Source organism: Leptidea sinapis, chromosome 14 (genome assembly GCF_905404315.1).
Source record: "Leptidea sinapis chromosome 14, ilLepSina1.1, whole genome shotgun sequence".
NCBI lineage: Eukaryota > Metazoa > Arthropoda > Insecta > Lepidoptera > Pieridae > Leptidea > Leptidea sinapis.
Window position 1 is genome coordinate 10628408 of NC_066278.1, and position 20593 is coordinate 10649000.

The 20593-nt window shown below is 36.7% G+C and overlaps 1 protein-coding gene across 3 annotated transcripts; it reads right to left on the minus strand.

Annotated features, from left to right (window-relative positions):
- Positions 1–168: 168 nt before the first annotated feature.
- Positions 169–20258, minus strand: LOC126967972 (phosphopentomutase). 3 transcript variants are annotated; one of them, XM_050812703.1, is made up of 12 exons: positions 20149–20258; positions 19506–19673; positions 18870–18961; positions 14583–14828; positions 14191–14413; positions 12985–13169; positions 11233–11429; positions 9339–9460; positions 5883–6059; positions 3897–3993; positions 2044–2197; positions 169–546 (listed from the first exon to the last, which is right to left on the minus strand). In XM_050812703.1, exons 2-12 carry the CDS (start codon positions 19602–19604, stop codon positions 453–455), a joined length of 1686 nt encoding a protein of 561 aa, XP_050668660.1. In that variant the 5' UTR covers positions 19605–19673; positions 20149–20258; the 3' UTR covers positions 169–452. The 3 variants fall into 3 exon arrangements, with proteins under 3 accessions (XP_050668660.1, XP_050668659.1, XP_050668661.1); XM_050812702.1 differs by lacking the exon at positions 20149–20258 and adding an exon at positions 19932–20142; XM_050812704.1 differs by lacking the exons at positions 18870–18961; positions 19506–19673; positions 20149–20258 and adding an exon at positions 19932–19950.
- Positions 20259–20593: the final 335 nt, after the last annotated feature.

The following is a 20593-nucleotide window of genomic DNA, read 5'->3' on the forward strand; positions in this document are numbered from 1 at the left end:
AAAAACCACTTGATAATTATATTTCGAGCGGATATTTTTAATTATATTACATACTATATACCTTCTAGTTTTTATAATCTATGTTTAGTTTGTACATCGGGATTTTTTCGTGAAAGTGTTTTGTGATTTTTGTACATAAATTTGTGTGGAGAAAATAAAAGTGATGACTGTTTTTCGAGATTTTATTCAGAAACATAAACAAATATCGTTAAGGAATGAATAATATTCGTTGATTATCGTGCTATGCACTTGAAGATATTAATCGCAAAATTTAACATAAACATCAACACTTAAAACAGGATAAAAATTTGTGGCATAAATATGGCATTTTAATTTTTTTTTGCAATCAATTCCACATTTTTCATTTAGATTGCTATAAACTGTACAAATTATGAACCAAAGATGATAGATAGCTGATGGAACCCCTCTTTTGACGGATGAAGTTGAAGGTCTTAAAAAACCAGAGAGTAGAGTTGTGGCTGAATTAATTCGTTGATGAACTCTTTAACCATGGCTTCCAGTTCTAACTTTTTGGCTTCCTGTTCGCTGTAAAAAATAATGAGTATTAATATACGAGTGCTGGCGTAATATTTTAATTTGAGAAAAATTTAAATACTCTAACGGCCGTTTTCTATTGAAAAGGTAGGTTATTACCTATCTATCCTTAGTTTATGTTACTAGAGGTAGACAAATCTATCCTTTTACGCTTACTTACATTTCAATAACCTATCGATATAAAGAATTGGACTATAACTCTCTAGACATAACTATGGATAGATAAGATCTTGTCATTAAACGGTGACAGCAATGTATCCATAACGACATGGGTACCTTCAATAAAAGCGCGTACACCTTCCTTAAAGGCCGGCAACGCTCTTGTGATTCCTCTGGCGTTGCAAGAGAATGTGGGGGGCGGTGATCACTTAACACCAGGTGACCCGTACGCTCGTTTGTCCTCCTATTCCATAAAAAAAAAACTAGAGATACGATATTGAAAACAGCCTTAAGAGGACACAACTTGCTAGGAGCTAATTTGACTGCCAATAATAAAAAAAAAAACATTATATGACGTCATAGTACATACGCACCAAGCACAACGCATTAAATGGCAGGCGTTTATATTTTATGCCTATGCACTTCGGTTGGATATTTTTAATATTATGAGTATTTCTCTCGGCAATTAATATTTTTTTTAGAAATGTAAAATGTCGAATATAACTACTATAATATACAGGATGTCCAAAATTTTACGTAAGCCGAAAACGGACGATAGGAAAGATGGTAAATAACATCAGAAAAATAAATGAATCCCATGTTGTTTAGAAATTATAAGCATTAACCAAAAAAAAGCAGATTTCCTCAATTTTTTAACCATTTTTTGGTGATTGTGGTTAATGTTGGTTATTTTTGTCCATTTGAAACATGTCACCATAATCATAAATAACATATCTTTAAACACAATAAAAAATAATAACTCAATTGCCCCAAATGTCTTCTACCGCATTTATAATTTAGGTTTATATAGATTTTATTTAAGTTCTTCTCGTGAATATTTATTATTATTATTACATTGATTGCCTTTAAATATTTTAATTATAAAAATTGATTATTTAATAGTTTGATTTTATTTAAATAATTTAAAAAAAATATTGATTTGTGGTATCAATCACGGGGAGTGCTCCGAAGAGCTATTTAACCTGATTCCTGACGCCGAATTCCACTTTCGCACGACACGCCACAAGTTAGGATATCATCCCCACCATCTGGATGTGTGGCGGTCCTCCACAGTGCGGTTTTCTAGGAGCCTTCTTCCACGTATTACAAATCTGTGGAATGAGCTTCCTTGTGCGGTGTTTTCGGGGCGATACGATATGGGTACCTTCAAAAAAACCGCGTACACCTTAAAGGCCGTCAACGCTCCTGTCATTCCTCTGGTGTTGCAAGAGAATGCGGGCGGCGGTGATCACTTACCACCATGTGACCCGTACACTCGTTTGTCCTCCTATTCCATAAAAAAATTGCAGTCGCGCACGTGATACTCACCTGCGTGTAGGCGCGTCACACACGAGCTCTGTGTAGTATTTCAGCTTGGGCTCAGTGCCGCTGGTTCGTATTATCACTCTCAGTCCATTGTGACATCGGAAAGATATCATTTCACCGCTCGTGTACTTTTGATCCAAGCCGGTACCGACAGCATCTAAAAATAAACGGGGAAAAATAGTTTAACAGAAACACATCATTTACACCACAACATTCATTTATATGGCATATCTGTGAAGTTTGCTGTTTTCCAAAGAGTTAATGAGAATAAGTCTAAATATTCAATAGCTAAATAAAAAAAATAACAATGAGAAACGCTTCATAAAGTCATAATCAAATATTTTAATTCAAGTAGGCATGTATAATTTGCAATTATACTTCTTTTGGCGCGTTACGGAAAAATTAGAGAGAATTTTACGATGCGCGCGCACACTTTCATGCAAATTCGACTACTAGACCATTTATATCATGCCTCTGCTAACAAGCCTCTTGTAATTCACATGTCTACTGTACCACCAATGGTAGAGAATATATTAAATTACAAGTCGTATAAGTTGTGAAATAAAATAAAATAAAACATTTCTTTTTAATTGTATTACATAAAAAAAATATAACGATATTTAAATACACGTTATCTAAATTATGCGGTGTAATAACATTTCCAGTGGATGAATTTAATACCTTCTTCATTAATTACAAATATTGTGCTAATCGAATAATCTTTTTTAAGGATTTTTGTTCTGTTACGCCAAATATGTACTTATACGCGTATAAGCACACACACCGATCCGACCGATCTTTGAAAATGGAGAAAAATAAAAAAAGCAAAGCATATTAAAGGTAATTGCGATCAAAATTTAAATTTTTCAAGCTTCTAATTTAAATATATAGAAATAGCTACCTATTTATTACCTAGACTAAGTGGGTTCAATGGTTGTAATACGTTTATCGTACTTAGAACAAGAGCCGACCCGTCTCCCGTCATGAATCTGTTCAAGCGCGTATGTATCTATGTATCTATTTAAACATTTCCTTCATTTTGAAGGAAAAATGAACTATGTTGACTATGACGTGGTCTGACGCATACATTACTATCTGCAACTAACGTAGGTTTGACAACGAAAGAATATTAATTTAAAATTACAATTACATACATATCTATATTATAGACAAAACTGACGTTTATATGATGACTTTATACAAGGTAGGTACAGTTTTAGGTGAAGAAGGCAACCCTAACGTCGTCAGAAGAGGTAAGAGTCACGCTATAGAAAGAGAGGCAACTTCTAGGTTAATAAAATATAGGTATATAAATTGTATGGCAGCAAGAGTCCCTATTTTATAATTGATTTCGCGAAGTGAGCATTATTAATGTGTACAAGCACATTCTTTGACACAGCTAGCAAAAAAAAATACTTTAGGTGTATCTGCGTCGTTTCTGGCTTTTATCGCGTTACTGAGTGACATTTCTAAACATAAAAAATATCAATTCCCCAGTCCCACGATAATGTATAATTTTAAATTCTTATAGCGTAACTGATATTGGCATATTTGCTGATTTCTTAGCCAAATTCCGCAAAACCATTTGCACCAACATTGGTAATTTTTAAAAATGTAATATTTGGTAAATTATTAATGTAACTATGTAACCTACATATTTATTAATAAATAAAACTGGTTAATTCTTAACTTATTCTATATAATGCTCAAAAGTAATTATTTCTGTGCATGCTGTGTTTATTTGTAATTAATCACTCCATTTAAATCGTAGTTTTTATATTTGTGTGTATTATTGTGATTGTAAATAAACCTAATAAATAAATAAATATCAATGACTGACAGTGAAAGTAACTCACCACTTTTGCTGTTGTCTCTTTCATCGTCTGGTATTCTAACTCCAGCAGTGAAATCGTTTATCGATCCTATTTCACAGGAGCCCACATATTTCGGATACTAAAATAATAGCAAAATGATAATGTTCGAAGTATCTTTGTTTAAAGGCACAAAATTATTGATAATTGTCTACAATTGCGACATTAAATAAACATAGAACTACTTAACCGTAATCATAAAAGAATATTCAATAATAAAAACATAATTGACCTAAATAAATCTATTATTAATAATATCATTTTGGAACATCGTGCAAGAAATATAGTAGCCGCGCGCTTGCGTAGGCACTGACACCTACATCGCGCTGTCTTAAGCAACCACATTAGGGTGATTAAAATTTCGTTTCCTAAATATATAATTTGTTTGTTGGAAAATTTCAATTATTGACTTTTAATTTTAGATTTTTTTTTACGGTTGAGTTAACTTCTACCCGTGTATTCATTTAATTTTGCCACTTCAAATTTTCTTTGTTTACTACGCATATAATTGTCTCGATATAGTTGACAGTTTCCTTGTTCTCTATGTATTTATAATTGTCTATGCATATTTATCATTTCTTTTGTTCCTTATGCATATAATAGTGGTCTTTACATATTTAACATGTTCTTTGTTCCACCTATATATTATATAAAAGAGAATGTATGTTTATATGTTCTCTAATAACTCCTAAACTATTCGACCGATCTCAATGAAATCTTTTGTAATAGATTCGTTGAAGCTCAAGGAAGGTTTATATTACATATATAATTTATATGGCAAAACAACGTTTGCCAGGTCAGCTAGTATGTATTATAATTGTTTGTAATATTTATATATTTTGTTATAATTTTACATTTTCCTTGACTGACTTTTTTCCCGTATGGCAATTTTTATTGACAGATGAAGCCAGTCATTATATTGGACTAAAAGTAAGTAAAAGAAGATATTGAAATTTATTTGGATGTATACGTCTCTTTTTATTTTGAAAATATTAAAACAAAGTTCTGCTGTGATATTTTGTTTATTTTTAACAATATTTATAGCCAGACTAAGTATATCGATGCTAATTATTGGATGTGCAAATTCACTGTCCATTGATTGGACCCCATACATTTTACCTGTATTGTGCTGAAGAGATTAAGGACCAGCAGTGTGAGCACTCCCACGTGTGCTGGTCACCGAGTTGTTGACAATCAAGCAGATAATCATATACCAGTGGGAGGTATTTGCTCAGAATTTTTAATAATGTATTGCTTTACACAAAATTTTCATGAAAAATACAATATGTAGGCATAATTATTCTAAATAAATAAAATATTAAATATATCATATGCCTGCATATATCCATTTATTGCTTCACCATTATCTTGTTAGCAGCGATGCAATTTTGAAGTTAAAATTTGTAAATATATTCAAATTCAAATATTTTTATTTAAATTTGAATTTATAATCACTTATTAAACTTCAAAAAACTACCCACCATTCGAAATATTGTGCCTGAGACCTGAGAAGAGCGGGCGCAAAAACTCAGCGGTTTTTTTTTAAATAAAAATATGGATTAAAATGTAATATCGTACAATAAACGTCCTGTTCGCCCCATACCCAGTCTGTGGTATCATTAAGAAAATCATTTATGTTATAATAACATTTGCCACACAAACCTTTTTTAACAATTCTTTTGAATTTCGTAACAAATTTGTTTTGTAAAATTTTTGAGACCATGTTGTAAAAGCATATACATCACCCAACAAGACTTACTAACTCGACTTAACCGAGTAGTAGACATAACAAGTTTATGTTTGTTCCTCGTGTTAACATTATGATTGTCACAGTTTCTAGCAAATTCGTTGATGTATAAAAATTATGTGCTTAAATTTTTCTCTCAATAATTCTTTAGGACCTAGGTTATAACTAGCGCAAACAGCCATATTCTGCAGCCTGGTTTTATTAAAATTTAATCAAATACTCACACTGTGAGTTGAACCATGGTTTCGTATTTTATAAAATATCTTGGCGACAACGGCCGGGTCCTCCACTATGAAGTAAGAGTTGAAAGACACATGGTAGCCGAACTGGCGGTACAAATCGTGGAGCTGGTCTTGTAGAGTGGTGCCTTCAGCGTTCAGGTGAGAAGCCATGGACACCACCTGGGAAACGTTGATCATAATCACAATCACAATATAGGGAAATATGTAATGATTAATGGCATAAAAAAAGCATAAAAGGCATTTATTTTCTCAAAATTAATTCCTTTAGAATTCTTTTTGTTGTCATTTCTAATATACTAGACACTACTACCGCTTCGGAAACAAATGGCGCTCTGAGAGAGAAGAAGTGGCGCAAGAAACTCTCCCAGCAATTTTTTTGCGCTCTTTTTAATCAAATATACAATATTGTATTTTCATTGCTATTGCTATAAAATAGTCATAATTTTTTCCCAGGCTGTCGGATCACATAGATATTCAGCTGTGGAGTAGTAGGTTTTACGACAAAGCCATTTTTAGTCATTTTTAAATTTATTTATAGATGATGCCTGAACAGTGGCTGGGACTTTATTATAAAAGTGTATACATTTACCCTTAAAGCTATTATAATAATAATAATGACACACTTTTTACATAAATTATATTGCCCCAAGTTAAGCATATATATATATAGCCTGTGTTATGGGTTACAAGACAATGATATATTTAATACAATATACTTACTTAAACATACTTATATTCATATAAACATACATAAATACATTTAAACATCCATGACTCGGAAACAAACATCTACATTCATCATATAAATGCTTCCACCTACCGGGATTGGATTCCAGGACCTCTAGCTTAGTATGTAGGATCATGTATCATCAGTGGGTTAAAAGCTTATAACACACACTTTTGGGTTGAAAAGAAAAGGAAGATTAGTATCATATTTCATTTCATTTTCATTTTCAGAGTTTCCACTTAGAATTAGCACTCAAGCTTATACAGGGCTTGACATCCAACCGAATTAATCAAAAGATCTGAATATTATAGGCTATTATAGTTATTTATAATAATCTTTAAACTGAAGTGATAATTATATAAAATAACATTACTAACACAGTAATAAATAAAAATAGTTATATAAATGTAATTATTAATTGGGATATCTTATGGCTCCATGACGTTGGTAGCGCTTAAAACACATTAACTAATCGATATAATATTATTGCTGACGATAGTAAAGTGACAACACCTTACTAAGTGTGGCACTATAGGTCAGCAGAGTGGGACGAGTTGCGGTGCTTTTTTGCATCCTACCCGTGGAGGCAGATCTGTTTTTCGCTGGGTGATCCAGATGCCGCTGCTGATGCTGTTGCTGATGTGGTACTGCAAGGTATGGAACTCTTCATTCCATCCTCCTCTGTGCCTATCGGTGGCAGGTCCCAACCATGGTTTGACCATTCTGCAAAATGGCCTCTCGAAAGCAGGAGTGCTATCAAGCTTGGGTCAATGCGGTGGTATCTAAGGATGTAAATTCCAGCAAACATAAGAAACACTTCAATCATGCCTCCAGGTCCTTCAAAAGAGTTATTGCTGACGCGAAGTCGAAACACATTGGCAGAATTGGCGAGAGACTTGCAACGGCTTCCCTCGGGAACTCGTGCGTTCTGGTCGCCGCCAAGGCTGTCCAAGGAAACTTCTGCCAGCAAGCCATTCCGCCACTGCACAGGGATGATGACTCGCTGGCCCATGACGCGAAAGAGAAAGCTGATCTCCTGGGCTCCCTGTTCGCGTCCAACTCGACTCTGGATGACCAAGGTGCACCACAACCGCATATTCCGCGGTGCGAGTCATACATGCCGGAGGTAAAAATCCGGCATGGCGCCGTGCTAAAGGCGCTTCTGACCTTGGACATTCATAAATCGGGCGGGCCCGATGGCATTCCCCCGATAGTGCTGCGGACATGTGCTCCGGAACTGGCGCCGATCCTTACCCGTCTTTTCCGGCTCTCCTAATCATCAGGCGTAGTCCCGAAATTATGAAAGGCGGCTTTAGTGCACCCGATCCCTATGAAAGGTGTACGCTCGGATCCATCCAACTACCGCCCCATTACCATTACCTCCATTTTCTCCAAAGTAATGGCGTCGATCATCAACCGCCAGCTCTTAGGATACCTAGAGGAGCACCAGCTGATCAGCGACTGCCAGTACGGTTTCCGTCAGGGTCGCTCAACTGGTGATCTTCTTGCATACCTCACCCATAAATGGGCGCAAGCGGTTGAGTCGAAGGGAGAGGCGATGGCGGTGACTTTGGACATAGCGAAGGCCTTCGATCGGGTGTGGTATAAAGCGCTTATAGCGAAACTGCCATCCTATGGGCTTCCCGAGAAGTTGTGCAAATGGGTCGCTAGCTTTTTGGCCGATCGGAGCATCAAGGTTGTTATTGACTGCGTGCTATCCCCTACACTGTTTCTTATATATCAATTCTTGTATATCAATGATATGCTGCAAATCAGCAGTATTCATTGCTATGCAGACGACAACACAGGGTATGCTTCCTACACCGGCCGTGCCAACGTGTCCCAGAACAAACTTGTGCCTGAAATCGAGGCTATGCTTTGCAAAGTCTTGGAATGGGGCCGACAAAATTTAGTTAAATTCAACCCCAAGAAGACACAAGTTTGTGCGTTCACCACTAAAGTCTCCCTTTGCCGTATCCCCTCGATTCGAGATCACTCCTCTAACTGCCACAGCCTGTATTGGCATACTTGCTGTCGATATATCGAGCATTCCGTGGTCACTTGGAAGAGAAGCCCAAACAGGCCTCTAAAAAGCTTGGTGTACTCAGTAAGGTGAGGTACTTCACTCAAAGCCACTGCCTGCAACTTTATAAGGTGCAAATTCGGCCTCACATGGAGTACTGTTCTCACCTCTGGGCGGGTGCTCCCTAGTAGCAGCTTCTTCCATTTCACCGTATACAACGAAGAGCAGTTCGAATCATCGACGATGAAGCCATCTCCGATCGGCTTGATTCTCTAGCATTGCGTAGAGATGTGCGTTCTCTCTGCATCTTCTACCGGTTGATTCCAGCGGCCGAATTCCACCATCGGACATTACGTGCAAAGTACCATCCGCATCACGTAGACGTCTGGCATTCCACAACCGCACGTTTCGTTAGAAATTTCTTGCCTCGCACAGCCACTTTGTGGAATTAATTACCGGCTGCGGTTTTCCCGAACGGATACAACCTAGGGACCTTCAAGAAAAAAGCATACTCATTTTTCATATTCATCATCATACCGGCAACGCATTTCTTGACACACCTGTTGTTGCGGATATCCATGGGCGGTTGCCTCACCTCTCCCCATCCCGTGAGCCTCTTGCCCGTTTGCCCCCTCTTATATAAAAAAAACCTTACTAAGTGATCACCTCCGCTTCACTGTGTCCGTACCTGCACAGCAGCTGATACACCATCCTTGTCTGGCACGACGGGGCTGCACATATATCCGATCGCTTCTTCGTATGCAAAGATAGCCTTCTTGCCTTCTTCTTTCAGTAAAAGTGTTTTATTACCTTAAAAACATTAAATAAATTATTAATCCCGTAGTATTTTTTTTCCAATACGGGACGGGACGAACAGGACGTTTAACTGAAGGTAATGATGATACGCCCTGCCCATTACAATGCAGTACCGCTCAGGATTCTTGAGAAAACCAAAAATTCTAAGCGGCACTACAAGTGCGCTCGTCACCCTGTGACATAAGATGTTAAGTCTCATTTGCCCAGTAATTTCACTAGCTACGGCGCCCTTCAGACCGAAACACAGTAATGCTTACAGATTACTGCTTCACGGCAGAAATAGGCGCCTATATAGATTTCAAAAACAATTGGCCCATCTAGTTTATATTAACACATATACAAAGCTTCGAAATCAGATTGCATTGCACACCAAACATAATTGTAAAAATAAATTAATTACTAAACAATGTATATATTGAATGCTCCCAAATCACTTATCTCTCAGGAAGGTAGGCTTTTTTGCACTGAATGCCGGCTAGATTATGGGTAACGGCGTCTTTTTTGCTGTGATTCGGTCTGAAGGGCGCCGTAGCTAGTGAAATTACTGGCCAAATGAGACTTGACATCTAATGTCTCAAGGTGACGAGGTCAATTGTAGTGTCGTTAAGAATTTTTAGCTTTCTCAAGAAAAAAGTTATGGGCACGGCGTATCAATTAACATCAGCTGAACGCCCTGCTCGTCTCATCCCTTATTATCATAAAAAAAGACGAAATGATATTCGAGAAGTGTCCACCACTTCTCGAATATCTCGATATCGATATATATATCGATGTTGTCAAAATTACTATGACCTACTTTTTCTCTTCGATGCATTATAATTTAATGAGCGCTTTCAACAAAGAGCTTAAGCCTATAAGATTATAACTGGCCTCAATTACGGACTTAATCAACTACATTAGTAACCTATACCTATATATGAAATAAAGAAAGATTACGAAAGATCTTAGTTATAGTTAGCCGGCCTTGGAAAATAAAATACAGCCCATACACTTATACTACAGAAGATTAACATTCATATCTATGTATAATACTGGCAAAATAAATATTTCGCTCGTACGTTATACGTTTTTATTTATTCCTAATGGGAAAATACGGGATTCTTGAGAAACTGAAAAATTTTTAACGACAGTCGACACTACAATTGAGCTCGTCGAATCCAACTCGGATGGGCAGCGTTCGGGAAGCTCCGTTAAATCTTCTCGTCCCAAATACCACAGTGTTTGAAGACGAAGATTTTCAACCAGTGTGTGTTGCCTTAGAAAGCTCATGGTCGCTCAGAGGGCAATGGAGAGGGCTATGCTCGGAGTATCCCTGCGAGATCGAATCAGGAATGGGAGATAAGTAGGAGAACCAAAGTTACCGACATAGTCCAAATGATTGCGAAACTGAAGTGGCACTGGGAAGGGCACATAGTTCGACGGACAGATGGTCATTGGGGCAGTTAAGTCCTCGAATGGCGACCACAAAGGCGCAGTGTTGGTAGGCCCCCCACAAGATGGAGCAACGAACTGGTCAAGATAGCCGGAATATGTTGGATGAGGGCAGCGCAGTACCGATTGTCGTGGAAATCTTTGGGGTAGGCCTTTGTTCAGCAGTGGACGTCTTCCGGCTGATGATGATGAATGATAATATGTAACCGGGTAGTATGTACAAACATAGATATGATAAAATAAATAGATATATAAAAATATGTTAAAGCTATGAACTTAAAATAGTATGAAGATAGCACTTGGAATATGAAATAGGAGAGATGTATAACACTCACCCATCCACTTGAAGCCGGTGAGCGTCTCCAAAAAGGTGGCGCTGTCTCCAGCGATGGCCCTCAGCATGTGAGAGCTGACGAAGCTCGCCAGCAGGTAGAGCTCGCGGGTGGACTCTTCACGCTTCTGCTGCTTCAGTATCCACCAACCAAGCAATGACCCCATCTCGTTACCGCTGAATACTTTCCATGACTTTTCCCTGAAATTCAAGTTCATTTTTATTTTATTTTCATAGGGTGGTTTCATCAATACAAATACATATATCTACATATTTACATATGGCCAATTAAAAGTCTCCAAAATAGCTATTAAATAGTTTTTTAACGTTTTTACAAATTACTTACAGCTTAAACTAATTAATATTTATCTAAAACAGCTTAAGAGCTACTATTGTAGCGATCTAAAACAGTGAAGCTGTATATTATTATGATAAAAATAACGGTCAAGTAATTTTTTTTATGGAAAAGGAGGACAAACGAGCGTAAAGGTCACTGGTGTTAAGTGACCACCGCCGCCTACACTCTCTTGCAACACCAGAAGAATCACAGGAGCGTTGCCGGCCATTAAGGAACCTGTACGCGCCCTTTTTGACGGTAGTTATGTCGTCAAACTACACCATCAAAAAGTAGAGATTTCAACGAACCGAAAGCCCACCGACTTTCGAAAAAAAATGATATTTTGGCGTGAGAGTTTTTGATTGAAAATTTGGGGTTATTTTTTCGATATTTGACCGAAGAAGATGAAGAGATGAAAAAGTTGTCGATCTTTTTATTACCTATAACTTTGCCATTTAACTTATTTCCATTGAACTTGTAGTTTTGCCGGTAATCAAGATAAACCGTTTTTTACCCTTAAACACCCCCCCCCCCCTTCCACTTCCCGACCTGAGATCGGCCGTAACTTATATTTCCTTTCATTTTTGTTATAATCTCTTCCTTTTCCAAAGGGTTTTATCCTACTATTTTTTTTGGTCTTAAAAAATTATCGACCCTGGTCTGAAGTGTGAGTAGAGTAAACATCAGAAGCCACATGAAAGTTGGGGAAACCCATTGAACATCCGCAACACCAAGATATTCGTTGCCGCGGCCTTTAAATTGGGAGTATAACTTTGAAGAAACCTCAGTCATACAACAGCAGCTGATGATTGATTCCACTGTGGCTGTTCGAGGCAGGAAGGTTCTCGCAAAACGCATGATTCACGTCAACATGATGGGGGTGGAATTTCGCATTTTGAGGTGATGTCCGGTGGAGAAATTCGGCTGCTGTTATCAACCTGAACAACGCTCAGCATTCTCCATGATATATGCGGTAGAAGATACAGAGCCAATCCCCATCCGACTCGGGGATAAAGAATAGGGAATTCCTAGGACCAAGGTCCAAGGACGAAGTCGTCTCCTTTGTACAGGATGGGGGCTAGATCATGGGTACCACAACCGCGCCTTGTCTGCCGTGAATCAGGAATGTGTAAGCATTATTCTGTTTCGGTCTGAAGGGCGCCGCAGCTAGTAAAACTACTGAGCAAATGAGACTTAACATCTTATATCTCAAGGTGACGAGCGCAATTATTGTTCTGTTCAGAATTTTTGGGTTTTTCAAGAATTCTGAGTGGCACTGCATATTAATTGTCAGGGCGTATCAATTATCATCAACTGAAAGTTCACGGCTTGATAGACCATGACGCGAGGTGCTCTTCGTTGTACGGTCACACGATCATTAGCAATTATATGAAGTTCGTATTAAAAATAGAATTGTACCTCTTATTATATTCAGCGACCGCAAGCCTATCTGCGTCTGGATCGTTGACTACGATGAGTTGAACCCCGTTCTGGTCAGCCAGCCTCTTGCTCAGTTCCAAACATTCCTGTTCCTCCGGGTTGGGAAACTTAACTGTTGGGAAATCGGGATTTGGATCTTGCTGTTCGATCACACTTAGTGGCGCCTGTTCGGAGACATTTTACAAAAAATATGATTCAAATGGTAAGGGTAAATTGTAGTAGCAATATATTTGGCCATTGTAAAGTTTCAAGTTTCCTGATTCTTAGCGTACAGAATACTATTCACATCAGCTCGACCAATTCTGCTAGAATTGTCGTGGATCCAGTGCTCTGTGCACGGCTTGATTGGCTTTAAGATGACGCTAAAATGTGTATCTTCTACCGCATCTATCACAAGGAGTGTTTCGAAGAATTGTTTAACCAGATTTGTGCCGCTGAATTCCACCATCGTACCACACACCATCATTTAAGATATCATACACATATTTCATCGTTGAGTTCCGCCACTGGAATCAGCTTCTGTTTGTAGATGTTTTTACAGTTCCTTTGGTTTTGCAAGAAAAGGTGGAGCGTTGATTACTTAACAAAAGGTTTAATATAATACCTTTGCACGGGATGCCGGCTAGATTATTGGTACCACAGCGACGCCTATTTCTGCCGTGAAGCGGTAATGTGTAAGCATTATTGTGTTTAAGTCTGAAGGGCGCCGTAGCTAGTGAAATTACTGGGCAATTGAGACTTAACATCTCATGTCTCAGGGTGACAAGCGCAATTGTAGTGGCACTCAGAATAAATTTTAGGAATTCTGTGCAGCAATGCATTGTAATGGGCAGGGCTTACAATCAGCTGAACATCCTGCTCGTCTCGTCCCTTATTTTCATAAAAAAAGGTGACCGTACACTGGTGTGTCTTCCACTTCTATAAAAGAAGAATAGACATTAAATCATCCAAAATATAACCAAAAAATTTACTCCTTTAATGAGCTTACCGACGTCGTTTGACTCCACGAGGATTAAGCGAAAACGACTATAGTCCGACAACCTCATGGTGGGACGAGTGGTGGCGGGATGGGCGAAGTTGTCGGACTATAATTTAGGTGTCAAAATACTGTAAATACTTCTCTGAAATAAATTCTTTTATTATAACTATTAAGTAATTCATATGGATTTGAGAGACGAGTGTTACCTTCAAGTTAGCTGCTTCAAAGGCCTTCAGCACGTATTCGTAGCCAACTCCATGCATAGCGCTGTACACAGTACTGAGCGCTTGCCTCCGGTTCTCCACGAGCACATCATCGTGCAGGCTATCGCGAATGTACTGCATGTACTGTGACGTCATATCTTCGAGTTTGTCAGTCACGAGGGCATCACTTCTGATATCGTCGATGTCCCAATGCTTGTCCGGTATACTGAAAAGGAGGATCATATTGAGGTGCAACAATGTCAACAAAAGCACTCACATTTTGTCCAAATCTTTACCGTTGCCGAATATTACCTTAAAGGTATTACCAAGATTTATTTTCAAGGTTTGTTCGTTTCCTGAGTGCATAGTGTGGAAATATTATTTGACAGACTTACTCTAAACAGCTCAGGATCTCTTCCAGTATATTGTCATCGTGGGGAGTGATGATCTGTGATCCATTACCCCAGTACACTTTGTATCCGTTGTCTTCTTTGGGATTGTGGGAAGCAGTGACCATGACCCCGGCAGCCGCGTCCAGGACTATCGTGGTGAATGATACGAGTGGAGTGGGACATACCGAGGAGAAGAGACACACCGGTATGGAGGCCGAGGTAAATACTTTCGCAGTCAGCTCTGCGAACCTGGAATACAAAATATCAGGAAATTTTTGACGGAAAATATTGGAATTAAAAGGCGAAATTTATTTCGTTGATTGATAATGATAATTAGGCCATCCACGAAAGCGGAGAGGAGATTTATTTTGATAACCAATCAGATTTCGTTCATTTCCATATCTCCTCCTCCGCTTATTTTATATGGATTCTTATCCAGAATCTATGTTTCCTTCGATAGTTTAAAATATTGAAGAAATTACGTTTTTTCGACATCTAATTCATCTTCCTAAAGCAAGTTAAAATAACACTTTTGTAAATTGACTGAGCTCTCACAGCTCACATACCCTCTCCGCTTTGGTGAATACCGGGCCTTATAATGCGGTTTTATTGTTCATAGTATTAGTCTAGTACGGTGGTTAGGTCTCCCTGAAAACGTGCTTTGCAAAGGTCACGAAACGTCGGGTTAAAATTTAAATAAAATAATAATAGAAATGTACCTGAATAATAATAAATATGCAAAAACCTAATGTAAATAAACAGTTACAATTAGGTACACGCATTTTAATCCATTAAAAAATATTTTATTTAGATTTTATTGTTTCGAAGTATTTTTATCACCTACTTAAAATAATTTACAATTGTACACTTCCAATGAAACATTTATAAGCTATTTGTTTGAAATAAAATCTTTTTCTTGAATCATAATTTTCTAATGAATAAACCATTTAACTATATTACCTATTGAAAAACATTTTATTACGTAACTATATCATTTCCTCGCTTACGTCAGTAGAAAGCATAACTGTTTGTATTGATTGTTGTTCATACTAAATATAGGTAATATTATAGTATATTGAATATACAGTAAATTACATTATGATGATAATAAAATATATTACATCATCATGACCTATACTCAACTTGATAAAAAAAACATACCAATGAATGTATTTGAACTTAGCGATAACAATGTTATCTTAAATCAATATCTAAATAAGTTTAACCAAAAGTTGATCTAGAAATGATGTTAATAACTTGATGAAAAACACATCTGTCGAAGTTAAATTCATATGATTACAAATATTCATATAATAGTATAAGAAAATCGATATTAACTTCTTATGAAAATATCGTGACCTACTTTAAATAAAAAAGAGGATTGACAATAAATTATTGCTAGTTTAGTCTAGTTTAGTGTATCAGCGTTATCGGAAGACTAGTCTCATCTATTCTCTCCGTCAGGATCTGGTAGATATCGTGTTATCTCAGAGTAAGATGACACAGTGAGGAAATACCAGACACTGAATGAACTTTCTCTTACAAACCTCAAGCGCTTCCTCCACATTTATTACTCTTTCATACATGCTCGCCGGTTGCGGGTGCTTCGGATCTTTCCTTTTCTAAAAACGTCCCCAATTTGGTCGACGAATGATCTACGAGGTCTCCCGCGACCGACTTGCCCACACACACTTTTTTTTTTATTTATTTACTTATATAAGAAACAAACAGTTTCATACAACTATCTTAATTACTATGAGTTAATATAAACCTTTAGTTCCCTGTGTTATATACAGGTTATGGCGCATTTATATACATAAAGTTTACGTGTAAGAAGGTGAATTTTATAAAGTATATAAAATATGTATAGATACTATGATATCTTATAGGAAAGTATGTAACTTATTTAAATTAATCACTTTTGTTTTTGATTTTAAGGTTAGGTTAGGTTATTTATTTATGGAGTTACAAAATATATCAATATGATTAAAAGGAGTTATTATAAAGTCGACTTGCCTTATATATTTCATACGTCATTCTTTATTCATTCCAAACCTTTCAGCATTCCTTTCTCAATCTTTGACACAACATCCTCTTTTAGACCACAGCGCGCTCGTATTACTGCATTCGGAAATGTATCAATCAGTCTCACCCCACACATACTATGCAGTGATCGAATCTCACCTGCGTTGATTCTGCTTCTATGCTTCTTCTGCCATACCCAACTCTCATTTCCGTACATAACGTGGCGACAAGCACTCCATTATAGACACCATTCGCGCTTCTTTTGGCACAGTCTGACCGTTCATAAAGGCATGCAGCGCTCCATTCACACAGACATACACGCACCGCAGTCACTCTCCTTTCAATGTCTCCTTCATATCTTCCGTTTCTTCGTTCTGTAACTTGTTCTACCAATTCATCTTCAATCTTAATATAACACTCAGTCGACCGTTCATCCTTCTCAAATACCATCACTTTCTTATTTCGTGCATTCACTTTCAAAACTCTCGCTTTAAAGCTCCTGTTCAAGCAGTCCATCATTTGTTGCAACTCATTCGCCGATGATGCAAAAATGACCTTGATCACCGGCGTACAAGAGGCACTTAACAAACAACCCTTCTATTTTGATTCCACCTTGCATTTCTCTTACATCATGCATGCAACTATCCATGAATAGGTGGAACAACAAAGGTGAGGCTACACAACCTTGTCTGACACCTTTGGAGATGTCAAACAATCCGAACACAGGCTAGAGAATCCCTGTACAGAGATTTCAGAACTTATCAGAAAATTGTCCACCCCATACATAGATAACACCTTCCATAATTCCTTTTCTATTTACCCTATCATATGCCTTTTCCAAGTCTATGAATGCGCAATATACTTTCTGGTTTTTGCCAGACATTTTTCAGTGATGCAGCGTAAGGAAAAGACTTGATCCATACATCGCATTCCCTTGCGAAATCCCGCTTGCACATCCCATACCCTGTCATTAGTCACATTCATTACTCCTTCAATCAATATCCTGGCATACACTTTTCCAACAATACTAAGAAGGCTGATCCCGCAATAATTTTGACATTCCTGCTGTGAACCTTTGCCTTTATAAATTGGGACAATCATTGCCTTCGTCCAATCGTCTGGAACTTGGCCCTGTTTCCAACATAAATTAAATAGGCGATGCAGCAGACTTACTAATAGTCCATCTCCAGCCTTCAACATTTCAGTTGTCACTCGATCATACCCAGCACACTTTTCATACCTCGTAACACTTTCATAACTTCATCAATTCCGTATCTCTTCTTTCTTTGTAGCTGTTGAGAATAGCTTGACTTTTTGGGGATGTTATTATATTAATGAATGCATCACTTGGCATTGTGTAGAGATGTCATTTCATTTTAACTCCTACTATCATATCAGAGGATATTCGGAAGACTTTTTTGAACGAATTCTTGTCAATCCAACATCATCATGTCAATCAACACATCAAGTCTATTGTCATTAATTATTTTAGAACATGCAGCAATCCACTCATACCCAAGTGTTTTATGGGTGCTATTATATTATATTATCCTTTAATATGTTCTTCATAATAACTATTTTAAAAAAGGCACGGAAACACCACATGGACCGTGATAGATGTAACCAATAATCTTTTGTCACAGCAGATAAACTAAAAGTATTGTGCCATGTAATAAAGCTTGGAAGCACTGCAGAAGAAGGCTAATTCCAAATATCTTCCCCATGATCTGGATGTGTTCACAGTGCGGTTTTGTGTAAGCTTTCTACCACATACTACAAAGCTGTGGAATGAGCTTACAGGACGGTATGGCATGGGTACCTTCAAAAAAAGTGTGTACACCATCCCTACAGGCCAGCAACAGTCCTGTGATTCCTTTGGTGTTGCAAGAGAATGTGGGCGGAGGTGATCACTTAACACCAGGTGACCCATACCGCATACGCTTGTTTGTCCTCCTTTTCAATAAAAAAAAATTCCATAGTTTGGTAACTCCACAGATCCAGATGGTACTTTAGTTTGTGACATGCAGAAAATCAACAGCAGAGAGCAGGTAATACAGCTATCTAAAACACTCCTTGATATAGTTGCAATAAAAATATACTTTATCACATATTTTTGTTGTACACATAATATATCTACACATTTATATCTAATGTTGTAATAATTTATTAAACAGCAATAATGGAATGATTTGGCATTATATTTATAGAAATAAGTATTTATACCTAAAACTAAGGATATATTAATATGAGTCTACTATCTCATACCTCTTGCTGTTATATCTTCCATCAAATCCGACAATAATTCCATTATCTAACTTGTGAGGTTCACATACCCTTTTTAGGTATGAACATAAGCCCTGAAATATTAATAACCATTGTATATATATTAAAAAAGGGCTGTTTATTTTAGAATTTCCTCAAAATACTTTCGCACATCAAAAACAACTCTTCCTAGCAATTAAGTACTTATTGGGTAATGCCTCGATTAGATTCCGCTTTGAAGACATTCTTGAATTAATTACCGCCTATAATATTACTGAACAGTAACAATTTGGAGAACTGTATCTATTAAGGCAATCCAACAGATTACAATAATTTCTAACCTAAAGTAAAATCTTAAATTACATTTAAATCTTAATGCAATACTATAGGGTCGCACAGCTTGAATAAGATTTTAAAATCAGCTGTGTGAAGTATTTATCATACATAAACTACAAAATTAATCATCTAATTCATAATTTTTCTTAGTTTATTAAGCTTTAAAGCAAATTCTTTAAACTAATATAATATTCAAACCTTCAAGGCAAGGTCTACGGACAGATCTTAGGAATAAAACACCTATATATAACAGCATTCATTGATTTAATTATGAGGAATTATTTAAATTCTTTTTGATATTACCTGAGCTGTCTGTAAGACTACGACATCATTCATACATGAGAAACCAGCTCCCATACGACCTCTCAAACCTGCAGTGCCAAATTTTTGACGCTTCAACATTGTTTTCCTTAATTTTCTCCATTGTGAGTTATGTATGTCATCCAAAACTTCTTGTTTTGTTATTGGATTCTGACAATAAAAGATTGTTTGATACTCCTTGTAAATGTTATTTATGATTATAATTTAATTTATATTATTTATAATTTACAAACTAATATTCATTAGAGAATGAAGCTTATAATATACTGTAATGAAACGAATATAATTCGCATATTCATGTTGACTTTTGAATGGGGGTAGTTTTCCAAACGACATTGGGATTTGCTTAAGTATAGGATACATAGATTATAACGTTAAGATTATTTTAAGTAAGTTTTATTTAGGTACCTTATCATATTTAAGCCACCTTTCTACTGCTGCATCTAGTTCACTATCACCACTTTTACAAACAGACATATTTTTACTTTAAAGGTGAGTACTTTTTAATCCAGTATATAGATAGAAAGAAAGAAGAAAATAATATTAATTTTACTTTCTTGATATAAAATTATGGTCTAGTTTTATTAGTCTAGTTAGATTGAAAGCCCCTATTCGGACAACTTACTTAATAGATATTAGTATTTCAAGTATATTATTATCAATAAAATATTATTTCTCGATAACATTATCATTTATCATAACAACAAAAGTCAAAAGTCAAAACACTTTTTACTTTTTAAATACAGAGCTTTATCTGTCTCTAATAATTGTGGCTTTTCCGGAGTTGCCATCACAAATTCAGCCAATTACAGGTTGAAAGCAATCACCAACTCGCCACCAAGTACCATTACACGTATGACGTATCCATATCACAGACGTATAAAAGGGATCTTTTATACGTCTGTGATCCATATTCTTTTTAGGACTTAGGAGGTGATAGGGGTGACTATTAGCGATAATTTTAACCCCCTTAAGCTTAAGCATTATCCAAAACTGAACCATTTGTGAGTTTATCATGTTTTTTTAGCTTTTTCCAAACACCAAAAATTTCTTTAAAAAAAGTTTCAATT

What these genes read in the sequence shown, in the direction of transcription:
- LOC126967972 (XM_050812702.1), bottom strand. Translation starts at nt 20,000, where the DNA reads ATGTCTGTTTGTAAAAGTGGTGATAGTGAACTAGATGCAGCAGTAGAA. An exon ending in GAGATCCTGAGCTGTTTAGA is followed by an intron (nt 14,414 to 14,582) that starts GTAAGTCTGTCA and finishes CCTCCTTTTCAG; the next exon opens with TATACCGGACAAGCATTGGG. An exon ending in GTGTATCAGCTGCTGTGCAG is followed by an intron (nt 6,060 to 9,338) that starts GTACGGACACAG and finishes AACGTTTCCCAG; the next exon opens with GTGGTGTCCATGGCTTCTCA.